This window comes from Melanotaenia boesemani, chromosome 7 (assembly GCF_017639745.1).
Source record: "Melanotaenia boesemani isolate fMelBoe1 chromosome 7, fMelBoe1.pri, whole genome shotgun sequence".
NCBI lineage: Eukaryota > Metazoa > Chordata > Actinopteri > Atheriniformes > Melanotaeniidae > Melanotaenia > Melanotaenia boesemani.
Window position 1 is genome coordinate 5884980 of NC_055688.1, and position 18333 is coordinate 5903312.

General features: G+C 40.6%; 1 protein-coding gene across 2 annotated transcripts in view; it reads right to left on the minus strand.

The window, feature by feature from the left end:
• Positions 1–366: 366 nt before the first annotated feature.
• The window catches only part of LOC121642877 (diacylglycerol kinase theta-like), a 65566-nt gene continuing 47599 nt past the window's right edge, over positions 367–18333 (minus strand). The window contains exons 9-23 of one of the 2 annotated variants that reach the window (XM_041989904.1): positions 17807–18024; positions 16406–16496; positions 16275–16329; positions 16138–16199; positions 14334–14484; positions 11853–11891; positions 11384–11499; positions 10450–10601; positions 9230–9378; positions 8963–9141; positions 8603–8703; positions 6268–6414; positions 6078–6189; positions 5843–5995; positions 367–4553 (exon numbers count right to left, since the gene is read on the minus strand). In XM_041989904.1, coding sequence (XP_041845838.1) covers positions 4452–4553; positions 5843–5995; positions 6078–6189; positions 6268–6414; positions 8603–8703; positions 8963–9141; positions 9230–9378; positions 10450–10601; positions 11384–11499; positions 11853–11891; positions 14334–14484; positions 16138–16199; positions 16275–16329; positions 16406–16496; positions 17807–18024 — 1827 coding nt within the window. In that variant the 3' untranslated portion in view covers positions 367–4451. Of the gene's footprint in view, positions 4554–5842; positions 5996–6077; positions 6190–6267; positions 6415–8602; positions 8749–8962; positions 9142–9229; positions 9379–10449; positions 10602–11383; positions 11500–11852; positions 11892–14333; positions 14485–16137; positions 16200–16274; positions 16330–16405; positions 16497–17806; positions 18025–18333 lie in introns of both variants that reach the window. The other variant, XM_041989903.1, reaches the window with a different exon arrangement.

Genomic DNA, 18333 nt, shown 5'->3' on the forward strand with positions numbered 1-18333 from the left:
CTGTGTTCTGTATCCAGAATTTTTTCTGATCCTCTTTGGTGTTTCGTTTACAGTTTTATCTTTTCATTTATCGCCACGTCATCAGGACAGAAAGTCACAGGTATCCACCCGACAACGTCACACCTGCAGAAAATGATTCATCAGCTTGATCAGCTTCATCTATGGACTTAAAAAATATTTATAATCAGCTGCAGGAAAAATCTTGTGCTTCCAGGAATGTCAGGACTGAACCGGTTTTCCATCTTTAAGCTGAACCACTCTGCTTTATATTCCTGAAAATCTAACCATTCATTTAAAAAAAGTTAAACTTCCTGCAGACGTTTACCAAAACAGTTTTATAGGATGGCCTCTAAAACAACTTATTTAAAAAAAAAGGTTTTCTTTTAATTTTATATTGTCATCTCACAACATATTATTATAAAACAGATATTTCCATGTTTACCATCATGTTTGATGTGTTTCCCATCACATGTCAAACATTTATAGGTTACTGATGGATTTTCAAATAAATCACCGACAGGGAATATAAAGCAGATGGTTTTAGTTATTTAAACCGTTTAAAACAGCAGAGTCCTAGCAACGTACTGGGAAAACACTCTGCAGGAAAGCTGGTTTACAGTACGACACCAACAGCTAAACTTCTTACGTGTAATTTCCCACCATCAGCACGGAACTGTACAAAAACAACAAAAAAACATGACTGTGTTCAAACAGACGAAGCTTTGTGCTCCACAGTACATCAAAATGAACAATTAATGCTGCAGATCTCAGATCTGTTATATCAAAGCCTCAAACCTCATCGTTGGTGACCAGAGTGAGAGACGTTCATTTTGTCCTCTCTGCAGCGCCCCCTACTGGTGGAGGTGCTGTCACTTTTCCAAAAATCAAGTTTGAATATAAAATAACTTTTCTGAACGTATAGGAATATAGGAGTCTTAACAGCAGTTATTTATTGTGGATGCTTTTATCTCTAAAGGACAAGTCACTTTTACCGTTATCTCATTTTCACGTAATGTTTAAATTTATATTAAATTTTGTCTTTATCTCAAGAAATTGGCTTTTTCTTGAGAACGACGTACCATAACTGGTTACGAAGTTTGTTTTCTCAATATTATGAGTAATTTATTCTGTTATGATGAGCTCACAAAGTTTGTTTTCAAGTGAAGTTTAAATTTATGTTAAATTTTGTCTTTATCGCTGGCAATTTCAGACAGGGTTAACAAACTGGTCTTAGAAAGTTTTTTTTGTCAACCCTGTCACATTATATCCAGTCAAACTGGTCCCAACACTGTCCCCTACTGGTTACTGTTATATTGCAGCATATGAACGTGTAGCGGTAATTTCTGAGGACTTCCACAAACACTTCAAGCAAGCAAACAATATGAGCCAGCCATGATAAACATACATACAGGTATTTATAAGGATGTATACTCTCAGTCTTATCCATGAGATCAAACGCAGGAGATCAGTCAGGAGACTGGATTGGAGTGCCTCCTTTAAAATACCGTTTTCTCTAAATGTCCACCATGACAGCTCATTACTGCCATATTCAATGTACTTTTTAATGTTGAAAGGTCACGTGACAGGAAAATTGACAGCACTGGTGAACCAAAACCCACAGTTAGTTTGTGTGAGATGAAATAATAATAATAATAAACAATGCAGATTTCAGACAGTTTAGCATTTTATAACTACAAATATCTAAAATTTAGGAATGTAAAATCAAGTGGGTTAAAACCAGCTGCTGTAGGAAAGAGTTGAAAGAAGTCATTTTAAAATGAACTAATCAGAATTTAAGTTATTTCATGAGCCCGTCAATGAAACATTTAATGAACTTCAGTTTGAAGCTTTGGATAAAAACATGATCTGAATCTTAATTCAAGCACAGACACCTTACGCAACAGCATTTCTAGCACCAAAATTCAAAAATCAATCAGTTAATGCAGATGTAAGATTTTTTAAGGTGTAAATATTACAGCTGAAAAACAGTCAAGTACTGCTGAGGCTACATCAAGCTGGAAAATTCAGCATAATACCTCATTTGTGTCACAACTTTCCTTTAACAACGGCACCTCTTTACATTTGGCAACTCTGAAAACATGCCTCTTTCATGAAATCTTTCCATTCAAAGAGCATGAGTTCCAGCCAAGCCTGGAGCTCATCTTTGGGTCTTTTCCTTCAGTCTGGACTCTGCTGGGTCCGTTCTATGTTAATCCTGGCTGCGCTGATTTGTGTGAAAAGAGCTATGAATGGAGAAAAGGCTTAACGGATCATTTCATGCTGCTGTTAACCAATAAATGCAAATTCAAATTTTTAAAATGCCAGAATTATTTTGTTTCCAATTAACAATGATTTAAAAAAAAAAAAAAAAAAGTCAGATGTGCTAGCTATATGTTAGCTAGCTAGCAACGGCCTTTAGCTTCACAAGCTAATAATTAGCTAGTTTTCGGGCTACTTTTAGTCTTAGTTTGGTTGTTGTAAGATAGTCCATTTGTGTCAACCTTCAGTTCTTGAGTTTGCGAGAAGTTATGCGAGACTTTTCAAAAACCCCATGATATCCGACACAATGAACATCCCAGTTTGAATGTGCTGTTAGCAGCCTATTTGATGTATTAACTAAAAACTTAAACCCTCAAGTCTCTACAATTTGAGCCTTGTTTTTGCAATTATGCTTTGCAGTTTGCTTTAAAATGTGACATTGTTAGTTTATTTAACATGTAATGTAGATATTTTTTCTTCTTGCTAGTTTCTAAACTAAGAAGCTAGCTAGGTTTGTGTGCAACATGTAATTTCAGAAGGCGTAGTAACATATTAAACACAAAGTGGTTGCTTTATAGTTCTCAAATTACTGCTAACTGGGTTTATTTATACTAATTTAAATATTTTCTGTAAAACCAGAAGCTAGGATCTTGTTGGCTAGCTCAGCAGCAAGCTTTTTTAGATTTCAGAGGCACAAAATGATTTCAGATTGTAATGATTAAGTTTTGCCATTCTGGCTAACCGGCACAACTGCGATAATTTCAGTAAAAATACATAAAATAATTCTGAACTGTTTAATGGCTTGTTGTAACGGCTCTCTGAAAAGTCAGAAAGAAGGAAAAGTCAGTCACACATCGTCACAACGGAAAACACAGCCTGAAGCTGCAGCACGACACAAACTGCAGAGGGCATCTTTATCCAAAGTCTTCATCAAAACATGTCCATTTATAAATGTTAAAATCATCTTTATGTGAAAGGCAGAGCATCCTTCAGCATATCTTTGTCCCAAGTGGTAAAGATTCTCATCTTTATGTCATGAGATCCCAAATTTCCCTGAGGACTCTCCAAAGGGATTAATAAAGTATTTCTATTCTATTCTGATTAAAACCAAATAACTTAGAAATGTTTAAGCTCTTAATCGATTTTACAATTAGGTTCAAACCAATCTCAATAAATTGATGTATTCTTAAAATTACTATTATTCTAACAGAAAGTTTACCACTTTCTAAAGTACTTAAATTTCCTTCATATTCTAGGTTTTCCCATTTTTAGGGATTAAGTATTTCGATTCTTTACATTCATTCATAAAATTTGTGAATTTGTTAATGAAACAAGAAAATAACATGATTATGGTTGATGTGAACCAGTATCGTGCACACTCTTGGTATTCCAAGATTTTCAGTAGCTTGACACAGCTGAGACTGATCAAAGGTTTATTCTAATCAATATGTTGACTGGCATTGGGTTTCCAGTTCCACGTTCACGCTGTTCAGAGGTCGCTGAGCACTTATTAGCCTCCAGGAGGCTTCCATGCAACATAAAACTGTCCTTGAACGTCTGTACAGTTGAGTTTTCCAGGAGCTTTCTAGTTTAGATTAACAGCATCTGGTCGCAGCTTCCTAAGAACTGCCCGTCAGTCCGTTCCTTCCAGACTAAGTGACCAACACTGAGGCCATTATCATCTAATAGCTGCACATTATTTTAAATTACAACGTAAGAACAGACACTGAGTCTACCTCTACTTACGGCACATGTAAAGCCACGTCTGGAAGAGAATTTACAAACCTCAGTTAAATACTTATCTGAGTAATTTTGTTCCAACTCAGAGGTCATAAATACTTGGAAATGTATTTATAACTACAGCTCATTTGTGATCTGCTGAGATCTTGATTACTGGTTTAAATACAAAAGTTAAATTAAGAGCGGAATGTTAATGCTTATTATTCTGTCGCTGTTAAAGAGGCAGGAAGAAAATCCAAACTGCGCCAAACTCTTTCTCTTCCTTCCTCCATCCTTCTCCCAGCTGAAAGATGTTAAAGGTTTCACCTCCTTCTGTATTCAGGTTGATCTGCAGCCCATTAGCATTGCTACAAAGCTAGATGAGTGGATTCATGCCTGCTGAGACCAGAATGTCTTCCTGGGTGCAGCAGGAAGGAGGTTAGAGGCGGGACACCGGTGTCCAGGTGAGTCGGTCAGTGTCCTCCGTCTCTGGAGGAAGGACTCTCTGAGCGTCCGTCCCTCACGTTAGCTGAAGACTTCTTCTGCTTCTGCTTGGACTTCCTCAGCATCCGAACCTGCACACAGCAAAGGACAAATGGAGGGTAAGGCTAGTTAAACTAATCAGATACAATCAACTGGAAATCAGTGTATACATTAACATGTATACACAGAAAAACTACACTCCAGACTATTTTATTAGGTACACCTGTTTCAACTGCTTGTGAACACAAATATCTAATCAGCCAATCACAAGTCAACAACTCGATGCATTTAGTCATGTAGATATGGTGTGATGCAGGATTCTAGCTGCTCTACAGTCCTGGATTTCTGCTTCCACGATGCTCCAGATGTTGTGTATTGGGGAAAGGTCTGGACTGCAGGCAGGCCAGTTCAGCAGCCGGACTCTTCTCCTGTGAAGCCATGCTGCTGGGATGGATGCAGGATGTGGTTCAGCATCGTCTTGCTGAAACCTGCAAGGTCTTCTGCATGGCAGCAGATGTTGCTCTAAAACCTCCATGTACTTTTCAGCATTGATGGAGCTTCACAGATGTGGAAGCTGCCCACGCCATAGGCACTAATGCAGCCCCATCCCATCAGAGATGCAGCTTTTTACCTGTCCACTGATAACAAGCTGGATGCTCCCTCTCCTCTTTAGTTTGCAGGACACGCTGTCCATGCTTTCCAGAAAGAATTTTCACATTTTCTCCATCTGACCACAGAACAGTTTTCCACTTTGTCTCAGGCCATTTTATATGAGCTTTGGTCCAGAGAAGACGGAGCTGTTTCTGGATTCTGTTCACACATGGCTTCTTCTGTGCATAATAGAGCTTTAACCTGCATTTGTGGATTTCGTGGTGAACTTTGAAAGTGATTTCTGAAAGTCTTCCAGATTCCTCCTGATTCTCTTGGTCTTTTGATGATATTATACATTCCAGACGGCAGGATTTTCAGTCTTTCTAAAAATTCTATTAAAATTTTTAGTCAGTTCGTCTCAGATTGGTGAACCTCTGTCCATCATTACATCTGAGACACTCTGCCTCTCTGAAATGCTCCATTTATTCCCAGTTATGTTACTGACTTGTCTGTTTACATAATTATTTGTAAAATGCTCCTCCAGTTGTTTCTGATTTATACTTTACTTTTCCAGCCTTTTGTTGCACCGTTGCAGCTTTTTACAAACGTGTTGCTGCTAGATTCATGACCAAAATCTGAACTGCAGATTATTTTCACGGATCACAGAATAAACTCAAAGACTGAAGTTTTCTTCATTCAGCTGCAGAACAAAGCAAACATTAAAAATAGAGATAAACGCATAAAAGAAATAAGAAAGTATGGATGCCCTGCAGGGACAAACAGAACCTACCTTTGGTCCAGCAGCAGAGATGATGATGTGTCCTGGTGGTTGGATCCACGGTTCTCCGTCCACCTGCACAGGTATGGGTTTGCTTACCGTCAGCCTGATGTAGTTCCCTTGAGCAATACGAATCCCTGACCGCAGGCCGCTCTGCACCTGACCCTGCAGACACACACAGATGTGACGACAAGTGTGTGAGAGTTGTGTGTGTTTGGCGTGGCAGTGTTTCAGTAACTCGGCTTACCATGTGAACCACTCCGGTGACCCCAACCACCTCAAGCAGGCCGTCATCCATGCTGGGTTTCCCATGGCGGCCGTCAACCTCTGACCCCCACAGATCAGCACCAGAACCCCAACTACACACACAGCGAGGGGAATGAGTGCTGCATCAGGACTGTGATAACTCTGTGTGTGTGTGTGTGTGTGTGTGTTACCTGGGTATGTTGAGGAAGATCAGCCCCTCGATGTTTGGTAGCGGGACGTTCTGAGAGTCCACCTGAAGCTGCAGCTCTTTGTGGAGACTCCTGGTGTGACTGATTTTCTGCAGACCCACTTTCACATACACACCTTTGTTATGGAACCTGGTGGAGGGCAATAAGATAAGGGGCTGATGGGAAATGTAGTCTTCACAATCAGGAATTCCCTTTATCTAATAAGCCACCAAAACTTCGAAGATCATCTGGGTAAAGTTTGCCGTTTGGTTTTGTACTCCTAAAGTCTGAAACAAACTACCAGAAAACCTGAAGTCTGATCCAAACCTTCAAGTAAGTAAATGTTTATTTATATAGCACCTTTCAAGATAAAAATCACAAAGTGCTTAACAATAAAACAGAACACAAAATAATAACACAGAGAACATAAAAACAAATAAAACTAAGTAAAAACAAGTTTAAAAAGATGAGTTTTTAGCTGCTTTTAAAAGAGATCATGGAGTCCACAGATCTAAGGGGGGAGAGGAGGGAGTTCCAGAGGGAAGGAGCCACTGCTGCGAAGGCTTAACAACCAGCAGACCTTGATCACTAGATCTCAGGGACCTGCTGGGCATGTAGGTCTCTGATATAATCAAGTGTTTGGTCAAGTAGTGCTTGATAAGTTAAACCAGAATTTTAAAATCACTCTGTGATAAATGGGAAGCCAATGCAGCTGGATTAGTAATGGAGTGACATGAGTGAATTTGGAGGATTTTGTTATCAGCCTTGCAGCAGACAGTCAAGAGATTTTTTGCTTAAGCATGTGAAGATGGAATTACAGTAATCTAGTCTGGATGAGATGAAGGCATGGACAAACATCTCCATCTCAGATGGTGAAACAACTGGACTCAGCTTGGCAACGTTTTTGAGATGATAAAAACAAGAGCGAACAAGTGATTTTATACGAGCATCTAAAGACAGCGCAGGGTCAAGAGTTACACCAAGGTTTCTGACCGAGGGCTTAATAAATGCAGCAAGTGCACCCAGACTCTCAGCTATTTTAGGGAAAAATCTATCAGGGGCACAAACAAGGACCTCAGTTTTTGCATCATTAAGTTGAAGAAAGTTATCATTCATCCAACTCCAGACAGCATCCAAACAACCAAGCAAGCTCTGAATCTTCAAAACATCCTGAGGTTTAGAATAAATAAATAGCTGAATATCATCAGCATAACAATGGTAAGAAATATCTTTAAAAGAGGCTATAATGTGCTGCAGAGGCAGCAAATATAAAAAAAAAAATAAAGGACCAAAAACAGATCTCTGTGGAACACCATAATCAAGAGATGAAGAAGAGGGTTTGAACTTTGCGACAGCCACAGAAACTAATCTCCCAGAGAGATAAGAGGACTTCAGTTCTGTTAAATCGGGTCTTAACACTCTTATCTGCCACAGCTTTGAGTTTTTCTTTTTGTTTTTGGAATATACAGCATTTTCTTGCATATGTACATTCAGAGTGATGGTGATGATAATGATAATGTATCTCCTGTTGACATCTATTTGCATCATATGTATATTACTGAATTAAGATGATGGTCCAAGCTGTCTAAGAGGTGCTACTCAGTCTAGTGAACCTGGATCCGTGGGACAAAAGCAAATCTCCAACATATTCGCCCCGAGAAGGGAACGTGGGAATACAAACTAAGCAACTGTCTTATAGTCCCTGGAGAGGGCTGCTACAGCTGGCAACACCACCAGGTGTTGAAAATCAGTGGCTGAGGCCATCTCCAGTGCAGTAGCCAGCAATGAACAAATGTGCACCCAGAGGAAAATCTCTTTGGTCAGAGTTGGAGAAGAAACCAAGGCTGACACCATCAGGCAGTCTGCTCTCAACCACAACAGGCTGGAAGCTGCAGGTTGACTTGGGCAAGCAGCTGAAGTTCATGGTGCTAACATCTGCCTCCTCCAGTCAAGTCCTCTTGAATGAGCCAACAATTCCCTTGGAGGACCACATAGATGAGGCCAGTGAATGCAAACAGTTCAAGTATCAGTAACTGGTGGAGAAATCCCGGAAGAAGGCTGGAAAGGCCCGTCGGCCAGTGTTGCTGGGATGCAAGTCGGGGAGTGATCAACCCCCGCTGGGTCGCTTGAGTGAGGGTGTATGATGTTGCCAGATGATGACCTCAGGAATGATGATTTTAAAAAATTACTGATAAAAAAAAACAAATTTCTTTTTCTTTTGTCATTGTTGTTGATTTTAATTCTGGGCTGCTGTTAATCACTCTGTAACATTGTTTAAAAAACTGCTGTACAAATAAAGTTATATTATTATCAAAGTGAAGTGAAGGTATCATGTTACCTGCTGGTGAATTTATCAGGTTCGTCCTCTCTGGCCAGGTGGAAGTCCAGGCTGAGCTCGGCGTCGATGCCGAGACCGAAGTAGTTGTTCATCTGGACAATCTGAGAGGACGACGGATCATTGTGAGACACCAAAACTGCATCAAACTATTTCACCATGACAACAAAAGGAAAAAAAAAAACAAAACATAACTACCTTTGCATGCATCTGGTTTGGAAACCAGTGTAAACCTGAATCCATAAAACCCCCCAGCACTCTGATTTTCTAACTTGAGACCAGATATTTGACGTTCAGCCTGTGAATTCCTCGTCTGACTGGATGAACTTTCGGGTCATGAAGTGACCGAGTTTTTATACCCACCTTGGGCGGCTCCAGGAAGCCATTGTCCTTGCTGTCCTCTGAAATGTCCTGCGCATCCAGCAGGATTGTCCAGCGGTCCATGAGAACCTCGTCAGCCTCGTCCACAGAGATCAGGATGTGGTGGGGGTCCTCGCCGCTGTAACCCGCACCCCAGCGCAGGACTCGAGCCAAGTCATTTCCTGAGACAAACAGAACCTCATCAGTCTGTAAGAAAATCAAACATGATGCTCAACAGAAGAGAAAGGAGTCCTGCAACGTCCGTCTCACCTGTCCCCAGCGGTACAATGCCGATGGGCGGCTCCCGGCACACCAGTTTGTGCCTCACTGCTTCCAGTACTCCCAGCACCCAGCCCACTGTCCCGTCACCCCCACAGACCAGAACCCGGAACCTGGGGACCTCTCTGAAGGTGTGGAGGCTGCAGCAGAGAAGAAGGATGAGGCTTAACTTCTGATGATGTCAGAACAGAACCATCACTTTATTGTATTATTGTAAGAACGGAACAGTAGAAAACACAAACGGCAAGTTTATTCGAACATGTCTGCACTCAAATGTTCGTAAGAATACTCCTAAGTGCTTGTATGATCCAAGACATGAAAATGAATGTCACATTCTTCAGAAAAAGCTAAACAAAGAACAAAATTGTTTCTGAGAATGATGGTGCATGAGGCCGTCTGTTTTGCATTTTGTATCTTTTTTCCTGCAACAAGTTGCACGGAGGAGGTCAGAGAGCACTGCAACGTTTCTGTCTGCAGGAATACACACAGTCAAATTCTGAATAAGGAAATAAAAAACATGCCTTTTAGGAGGATGTGCAAAATGAAGCATAATTATCTAAAAAAAAAGAACTGTCCAACGCAGTATTAAAAACTGGTAGGATAGTGGGGAACCATCGTCTTCCAGGAGCAGTTGTGTAGCCATAAGAAAACCACTAATCAGTGAGGCTAACCAGACAAAAAGGCTTCAGTTTTCTAGGGAGCATGAAGACTGGACTCTGGAGCCATGGAAGAAGGTCATGTGGTTTGATAAGTTCAGATTTACTTTGTTCCAGAGTGATGGGAGCAACAGGGTAAGAAGAAGAAGCAGATGAAGTGATGCAGCCATCATGCCTAATGCTGCTGTACAAGCCAAGTCTATGATCTGGGGTTGCTGCAGTGGGTCAGGTCTAGGTTCAGGTGTAGCTTCAGCAACATTATGTGTCCAAAGAATGAGATCAGCTGATACCTGAATATACTGAATGAGCAGGTTATTCAATCTTCCCTGATCAGTCTATGTTTAAGGTGTTTTAAGGCTTCGTTTTTTACAAAGGGGGAAGCCTGAAGGAATAAACTGAGAACTAACGGAGGACAGATGAGAACAGACTGACTCCTTGGAGAATGAAGATCTGTTAGCATCTTATTGTTTGGTGTCAGTTTTTTCAGGATGAACCCAGTCAGACAAAATCAAACCAACAGCTGCAGGAAGACATGGTCTTTTAGCTCCTCCTCACCCAGCCAGTGGTCCTCCGTTAGAAATGTCAAAGACTTGGTGAGGGTTCAGGAGTTTCCTGAAGCTGTAGAGGAGCTCTCTGCCCTTCAGACCGCCGCTCTTCGGGTTGACGAACACCAGCAAGGGACAGACATCATCTCCCAGTTTGTTGTGCTGAAAGACAAAAAAACAGAAAACGTCAAAAAGGAGGATTTATCCTTGGGTTTTACAGGTGGAAGGATGTTTACTTTGTCAGTTTTGACCCATCAGAGCAGACAGTGTTATTCAGGAGGCGGGCTTAAACAGACAGGAGGTGTCGAAGCTGCTGAAGGAACAAAGACTACAGTGTGTGCAGAATTATTAGGCAAGTTGTATTTTTGAGGATTAATTTTATTATAGAACAACAACTATGTTCGCAATGAACACAAAAGACTCATAAATATCAAAGCTGAATATTTTTGGAAGTTGGAGTGGGGCTTTTTTAGTTTTAGTATCTTAGGAGGATATTTCTGTGTGTGCAGGTGACTATTACTGTGCATAATTATTAGGCAACTTAACAAAAACCAAATATATACCCATTTCACTTATTTATTTTCACCAGGGAAACCAATATAACAACTCAAAATTTACAAATATACATTGAAAAGGGTTAGCTTTTACAAGGATTTTTACATAAAAAATGGCTAATTAAAAAAATATATAAAAAAAAGACTTAGAGTTTTATGAGCTGATAACAGTCCTGAATGTGTGGTTTTTATCTGAAGACCAGGAGACCTTATGGATGCTCTGCCATTAAAACTGTGTCGGGAGAGGCTGAAACACCTTTTTTGTGGAGTGAATTGGGGGGTTGAGCAGCTGTTCTCTGTCTCGGTCGAGACCTTTCTTATAAAAAAAAATACCACAAAAACATTGTGATTAAAAGGAGAAACAGAGTTCTGTCACAGAGTGACGGTTACCTCGATCTGCGGTATGACCAGCGACGTCAGCATCTTGTTACTGATGGAAGTGTCTTTGGCCAACATGTAGATCCTCTCTGCTTCAGAGAAACAAGAGATCTGCAACGCCACCGCACCTGAACACACCGTAAACATACTGAGCATGAGTGGTGGTGTGTGTGTCCTGGGTCTGTTCTGTCAGTCAGTTCATTGTATTTCCTCATATCACATCTGATGTCTTTTCCATCAGATTGAACCGGTTTGTTCTGCGTCAGCTGGACGTTTAACATAAGCATAAAATTCACCACCGAACCTGAACAAGCCTGAGAGTTTGTGCTGGTCTGAACAACAAATAGTCCTAAATGCTTAATTCCTTTTCTTCCTGATGCAGGATAAACATGGGAGATTACAGAAGAGGGACAAAACATTTCCTGACAATCTGCCCTTTTAAAACTACCTAGCAGGCTGGTTACCATGACAACAGTCTCACCTTGACTGCCATAGATTTGGCTGATGGTGACCAGGTGACCTGCAGAGACAAACAGAGAGAGAAAAGGGAGGGAGAGGAGTTAAAGGTTTGTTCCTGCTGAGAGTCGACCTCAGTGTTTCCGTTTTCTCTCTAATGTCCCGTTTCACGCTGAGGAAACAAATATGTGCTGCAAAGTGGGAATAAAATGGATCAAATCAAATTATTTATGATGAGCAGCCGTACAAGTAAACAAATTTAGGTTACTTCATGACCACGGTGAACAGCGGGAAAATGCAGTTTTCTCCAACTCTGCAGAGACAAACTGAGAACATCAGCAAAAACAGAACAGAAGCAACACTGAAGATCATACATAATATATACTGCTGCACATGTCTGTGCAGTCGCTGATGCTCAACCTGACAAGTCATAAAAAATACAGAGATGAGATGTTGCATTTGTAATGATTTCCAGGGATCAGGGTTCTCTAAACCACATATGTCAAACTGGTCCAGCAAAGGGCCGTGTGGCTGCAGGTTTTTGTTCCAACCAAGCAGCAGCACACCAGATTTGACTGATTCAATCAACTGATCTCAGTCTTCAGACAGCTGATTGGTCAAACTGTGTGCTCTTGGCTGGCTGGAACAAAAACCTGCAGCCACACGGCCCTTTGCTGGACCAGTTTGACATGCCTGCTCTAAACTAAGGTTCTGTAATACAAAAGAAACCTGTAATCCATCAACAAGACTGAAAGTCAATAATTAACTAATGCTAATGAAAATAAAACAAATAAATGAATAAATAAACTTTAAATGAGGGCTTGATGTTATACACCACCCATCCAAAAAAATAATCTATAACAATAATCCATAAATAACAGCACATTTTTGCACATTTATAGTTATTAACTAATTTATTATTTAATGGTATTTTATTTTATTCCACATATTTTATCACATAAACGGGGACTTTAAAGCTCCAGTGTGGACACATCGCCACCTAGTGACACAAACTATGAACTGCAACCAAGTTAAAACCCCTCATCTGTAGTCCCACTCTAGAGTCAGCGTGTGATTTGTCCCTTCTGAGCTACTATTGTTGCTTTTAATTGGATTAACTGAATAAAACTTCCTAAATTTATTAGAGAATCATCTGCAGATAAAATTTTCTATTTTTATATGTTTTTATGAATCTGTTTTGTTTTTTTATGCACCATAATCATGGCACTTCAGTTTTTGTTGTCTGGTTTTCTGCACAATGACAATAAAAGTCTAACAAAATAAAACAAAAGAAAAAAGAAAAAAAACAACAAAAAAACAAACAAACAATGTACTAAATTAAATAAAACAAAACAAAACAAACAAGGGCGCCTTATGGCTGAAGTTGCTGGAACAGATCTGTTCTGTATCACTAGAAATAAAGGAATTTCCAGAGCTGGGGGACATTACAAAAAGTGGGTTTACTGGTTTAGCTGGCTATGTAACCTAGACTAAACGGTAATCTTGGGTTTTCCCGTTCCAAAAGAGCTAATCTAGGCAAGTTAATACAGAAAAATATGCTGCGAACAGCCTGTAGGAAGTAGCTCTACTCAGCTTATCTCCAGCATAATGATCTGAGGGAACGTCACCATGTGCGTGATCAAATCTGTCTAAACTACTTTGCTTTAAAGAAATGAACAGACAATTAAGTTTTCCATATTTATTTTATTTAAATTTTTTTCTGACGTCTCCATTGTATGCATCATTACCTGATACGAGTCAGAAGAATGTTTTTATAGTTTGCTTTCACTTGGACCTAGGTACACTTTGGGGAGGACGGGTCACATCTGCTTATAATATAATATAATATAATATAATATAATATAATATAATATAATATAATATAATATAATATAATATAAAAAGCTTATTAAGTTTAGTAATTAGATAACACATGCCAACTGTAGGCCACCATGCGTTGACTGCTGGAACTCCTCCACCAAGCGTTGCAGTGGGCGGCTGCAGCTGTTTTCCTTTATTGGTCGTTTTCATTGGGATTTGGGGGCTCAGTGTGTGATGTCTTTCATAGGTTTGGCTTCACCAACATGGGGCTGTGATAGCTACTTCATAGCCAGTGTTGTGGAACCGACAACGCAGGTGAAAGTGTAAAAGGATTTAGCAACGTCGAACACAAGCTTTATCACAGGATTAGTTAAACCTCCTTTCTGGAATACCCCCTGAACAAAATTCATCAGCTCTTTGTTTGTTGTGTTGTTTATGGTTTTCTCGTGGTTAACAAGTCTGAATCAGCTGCTTTATCTGCAGTGTTGTTAGGAAGTCACATCCATTCAACAAACTCTGCCTACGTCACGTGACAGATTCCCAGTGAAAAGATTTTTTTTTATTTGATTTGATTTTAATTACCGTTTACTTATTTATTCACATGCTTATCTTTTATTTATCACCATTGTGAAATTAATAAAAAAATGACGAGGCATCAGCTGATTGATGTGCAGGTGTGACTCACTCTTGATGGCCAGGTGCTCCTGGATGAGTTGGACGTACTCGTCTTTGGTCAGCAGGGGGGGCAGTCCTCCAATCAGCAGGCTCACCTGGACCCCTCGTTTCATCTTTTCCACCACGTAGAACCGGGTCTGGTTCATCTGCCGCAGAGACGCCTGCCGAACCACCCACAGCATCGTCATGACAACCACATCATGTGTCCACAAGGCACAACTTCATCTCTGACAGCTGAAACTAACCGTTACTTATAATGGTCATTGATCACTGAACTGATTTGATTTCTGGGTCCAGTGATTTATTTTTCTGTTTGTCATCAAAGAACTGAGTTGAAATGTTTAAGTTTGACGGAAGGAAAGGTTTGTATGGTGGCTCTGAGGGCCAAAATACAACAAAACTTTTTAAAGTTTCTGTTTATTTGTTGTGTGCATTTCAAAGAATGCTTTATTTTAAGTTTTGTCATGTTTCTACCTCAGGGCCACCGTACTTTCCTGCAGATTTTTCAGTGAATGATTCCAACAACAGACTCTGACGAAACCCATTTTTTTCTGCCTCCCGTCTAAAATGACACCCAAAGTAAATGAAGTTTATCTTAACAACTACAAGGGCTGTGTGTTTAATCTTGGTCTCTAAAGAAAGCTAAAGTGTCAGAATCAACATGTGTGTTATTGTGTCAGAGTAAATTCCCCTGGAACACAGCAGAAAATGTAAATGTTATCTCCTCATAAAAGAAAACCACATTACTTTCAGTAAAAACCAGAGGATAGCAGCCCAGCTCATCCAGGAAAGAGTAAAGTCATTTCTGATGAGGACCTGTGCTACAGTAGAACGTAAAAAAGCATGTTTAATAGAGGTGTTACGCAGGTAAATATCTCAGGACATTATCGGCTGATGACGATGATGGACACTTCTATCAATGGTCAGAGTCAGGAGGATCCAGGGATAGCCCCACATTCACCTTAAAAACACCATGAGGATCCAGAAAGAAGTAAAGCCCAAGATAGTCTATGATAGGAAGACTGAATCCTTCACTATAAAACCTTCTTCATCTCCATGGAAACCAGCAGGACTTTCATGATTTATTTCAAACAAAGGCAGTTACAGGAGAAACATTAGCAGAGTTTTTAGAGCTGGAATCAGACTTTTCACCACAAAACAGCAAAAGTAAGACATGATTTCCAGTTCTGGCTGCTAGCTCCAGAGTTTCTGTCCCAACCTGACAAGACAAACGTCTTTGTAATCATGCAGAGTCTCTGCTTTCATGTGACGTCTTGTGTGGTTTTGCTTGAAGTGGAGGAACTAGCAGAAGCTCTAAAGTGGACTCATGTTTTTCTTACGTTCTCATATAACTGTTTGAAGTTTGAACTGTTTGGTTTGGATGCCAACGCTTGGTTAGTCTTTAAGCTGAGTTTCTCCCCATCATGTTGCTATGCTACATGTTAGCATAGCTGCTTCCTGGTGTCTGCTAACATCTTCTGGGCTGTACAGGAAGCTGTCTTCAAGAGCAGGTTCAAGTGCGACTGGAGACATTCCCTAATTGATTGTTGAGTTATTATTAATTTGCTTTTAAGCTTTGAAGTGTGTTGGTTTTTATCTAACTAAAGGGATGAAGGAGATGTTTAAACTTTATCACATCCAGGTTGTGAATTCAACGTGTTCATTTAACCAGACCATCATCCTTGTCCCAGGTTACATGAACAGCCTCCTCTATAGGAGCTCATGGTCCATGGAAGTTCCTCAACAGAGATTTTTGTTCTAAAATCTGGATTTAATCAGAGCAGCTGCCATCAGAGGCCTCAGTGTCCTCTTACCTTCCGGATCTCCTGCAGTTTTTCCAGCATCTTCTCATCAGGACTCAGCGTCAGTCTTTGCACTGCAGACACAAACTTCAGTCAGCCTGAGACTTTCAGTGATGAAGTTGGTTTGTTTTTCATCATGTTTTTCTCACCTTGTTTGCTGCTCATAAAAATCTCCACCAGACTGAAGCCTGACACGTCTTCATCCTGACACACAACCATAAAACCAAGTCAATAAACAAACTTTTCCAGGAAATTCCAGGCTTCAGGAGCTGCTGTTTACCTGCCGGTCCAGCTGACCGAGGACCTCGCTGAGGACGGATGCGGCGGTGCTCTTCTCTGAGACGGAGACGGAAACAAATGCTGCGCCCGACCTGAAACACAAACAGGAGTCAGTAAACAACCAGGGTTCCAACTCATTTCCCATTCCCAAACTTTTCCAGGTTCACAATTCCACATTTCTTTGCTGATTTATTGAATCATCCAAACACCAAATATTTAGATTAAATCTAAAAAACAAGCCAAACCAAAGCTCTGGTCTTAAAAGGTTTAAATCTGGATTAAAGATTAAGAATAAACAAATTAACTATTAAATAAATACATTTTTCAATTAGATTAAAACAAAAATGGGAAAAAATGAAAATAAAATAAAGAACATCAGATTTTCGTGCATCTTCGCAAGACTAGAGTCAACAACGGTGGCCTGGAAGTGCAAAACAATATTACATCAAGTGAAACAGGTACATTTTCAAGCATTTACATCATAGAAACCATGTTTACATTTACAAAATGAAAATACAATGCTGAAACACTTCTACCAAGAGCTAAACAACTTTACGCTGACGCGAAACACTTTTACAAGTTTTACAAAGACATTTCCAACAGGAACCTCTCAACTGCTTATTGTTCTCTCTGTGGCAGCTTTAAAGAGGGGTTTAGTGGACGGCCCCTCCATGTCCTGAAAGATGATGACAAGGAGACAGCTGGACTGAGCAATCAGGGGGGCATGTGCTAAACCACGCAAGTGCCACATTTTCCATGACACTGGGTTTGCATGAGGCTGAAGCTACATGTGTGATCCTCAGCAATACATCGGTTTATAAATATTTAGATTTCCTCAAGCTGGTGTCTGGAGACCTTTCTGCCTTCAAGTCATTTTCTTCGCCTCATGTCGTTTTCTAAATGTCCATTTAATCGTAAACCTATGAAGTGCTTATCATTTTGAACACCAGTAAAATCTCAGCTGATTAAGCTGCTGCTCAATTGATTCAGTTTCCTGTTTGGACTGTCTTGTCCCCGACTGCACAACATCACTTCCGGGTCATATTGTCATTTGTAACTGTGTTTCCTGAACTTGTAAAATTGTTTCACGTCAACGTAAAGCTGGTAAAAAGTGTTCCAGAAATGTATTCAGAACTTTGTAGAAGTAAGCTTGCATCAAGGATTGTAAGAGGGTTTCATGTTTTGTGCAGCTGTTTGCTCTGAAATGTAAAGTTGTTTTGCCCTTGGTGAAAGAGTTTTGGTATTTTTGTTTTGTACATGTATGTAAACATGGTTTCTATGACATAAATGTGCGTTGCAACAACGTTAATGTGTTTTACTCTGTGTAATATTGTTTTGCACTTCTCGACCACCGGACGGAAGGCAGCCTCTCTGTGTGACTCGCACCCCACTGAGGCCTCACCTGGGCCAGCCGGCGTACACCTTAATGACATCAGCATCTCTCAGTCTGGCCCTCAGGAGCCAGGCGTCTCCTCCATCCTTCAGGGAGCTCCGGTTATCCGGACCGGCGCCGTTCCGGTTCAGGATGTCGTCACCGTGGAGACGCTGCAGACTGCCGAGCTCGTGCAGCTCAAAGTTGTGCGGCTCGTACGGCAGGTAGAAGGCCCTCAGCACCGCCTCCTGCAGGATAACACAGGTACTGCTCTGAGGCTTCGGTGAGAACTGAACTCTTCCAAATGGCTAAAAGTCAGAATCAGTCTGATGGTCCAGCAGCTTGTAGAAGCTCATTCAGCAGCAAAAAGTTGAAATAATGATTTTCTGCATATCAGTTTCTCACATGATTGTGGAGAAACTTTGCTCAGGCTGATTCAGCTCATTGAGGATTGCAGCATTGGTTTCTGCAGCTCTCTGAAGGGCCCCCACAGCATCTCAGTCAGGTTGGGGTCTGGACTTTGAATGAATCGTGTCATCACCTTGATTCTTTTTTTT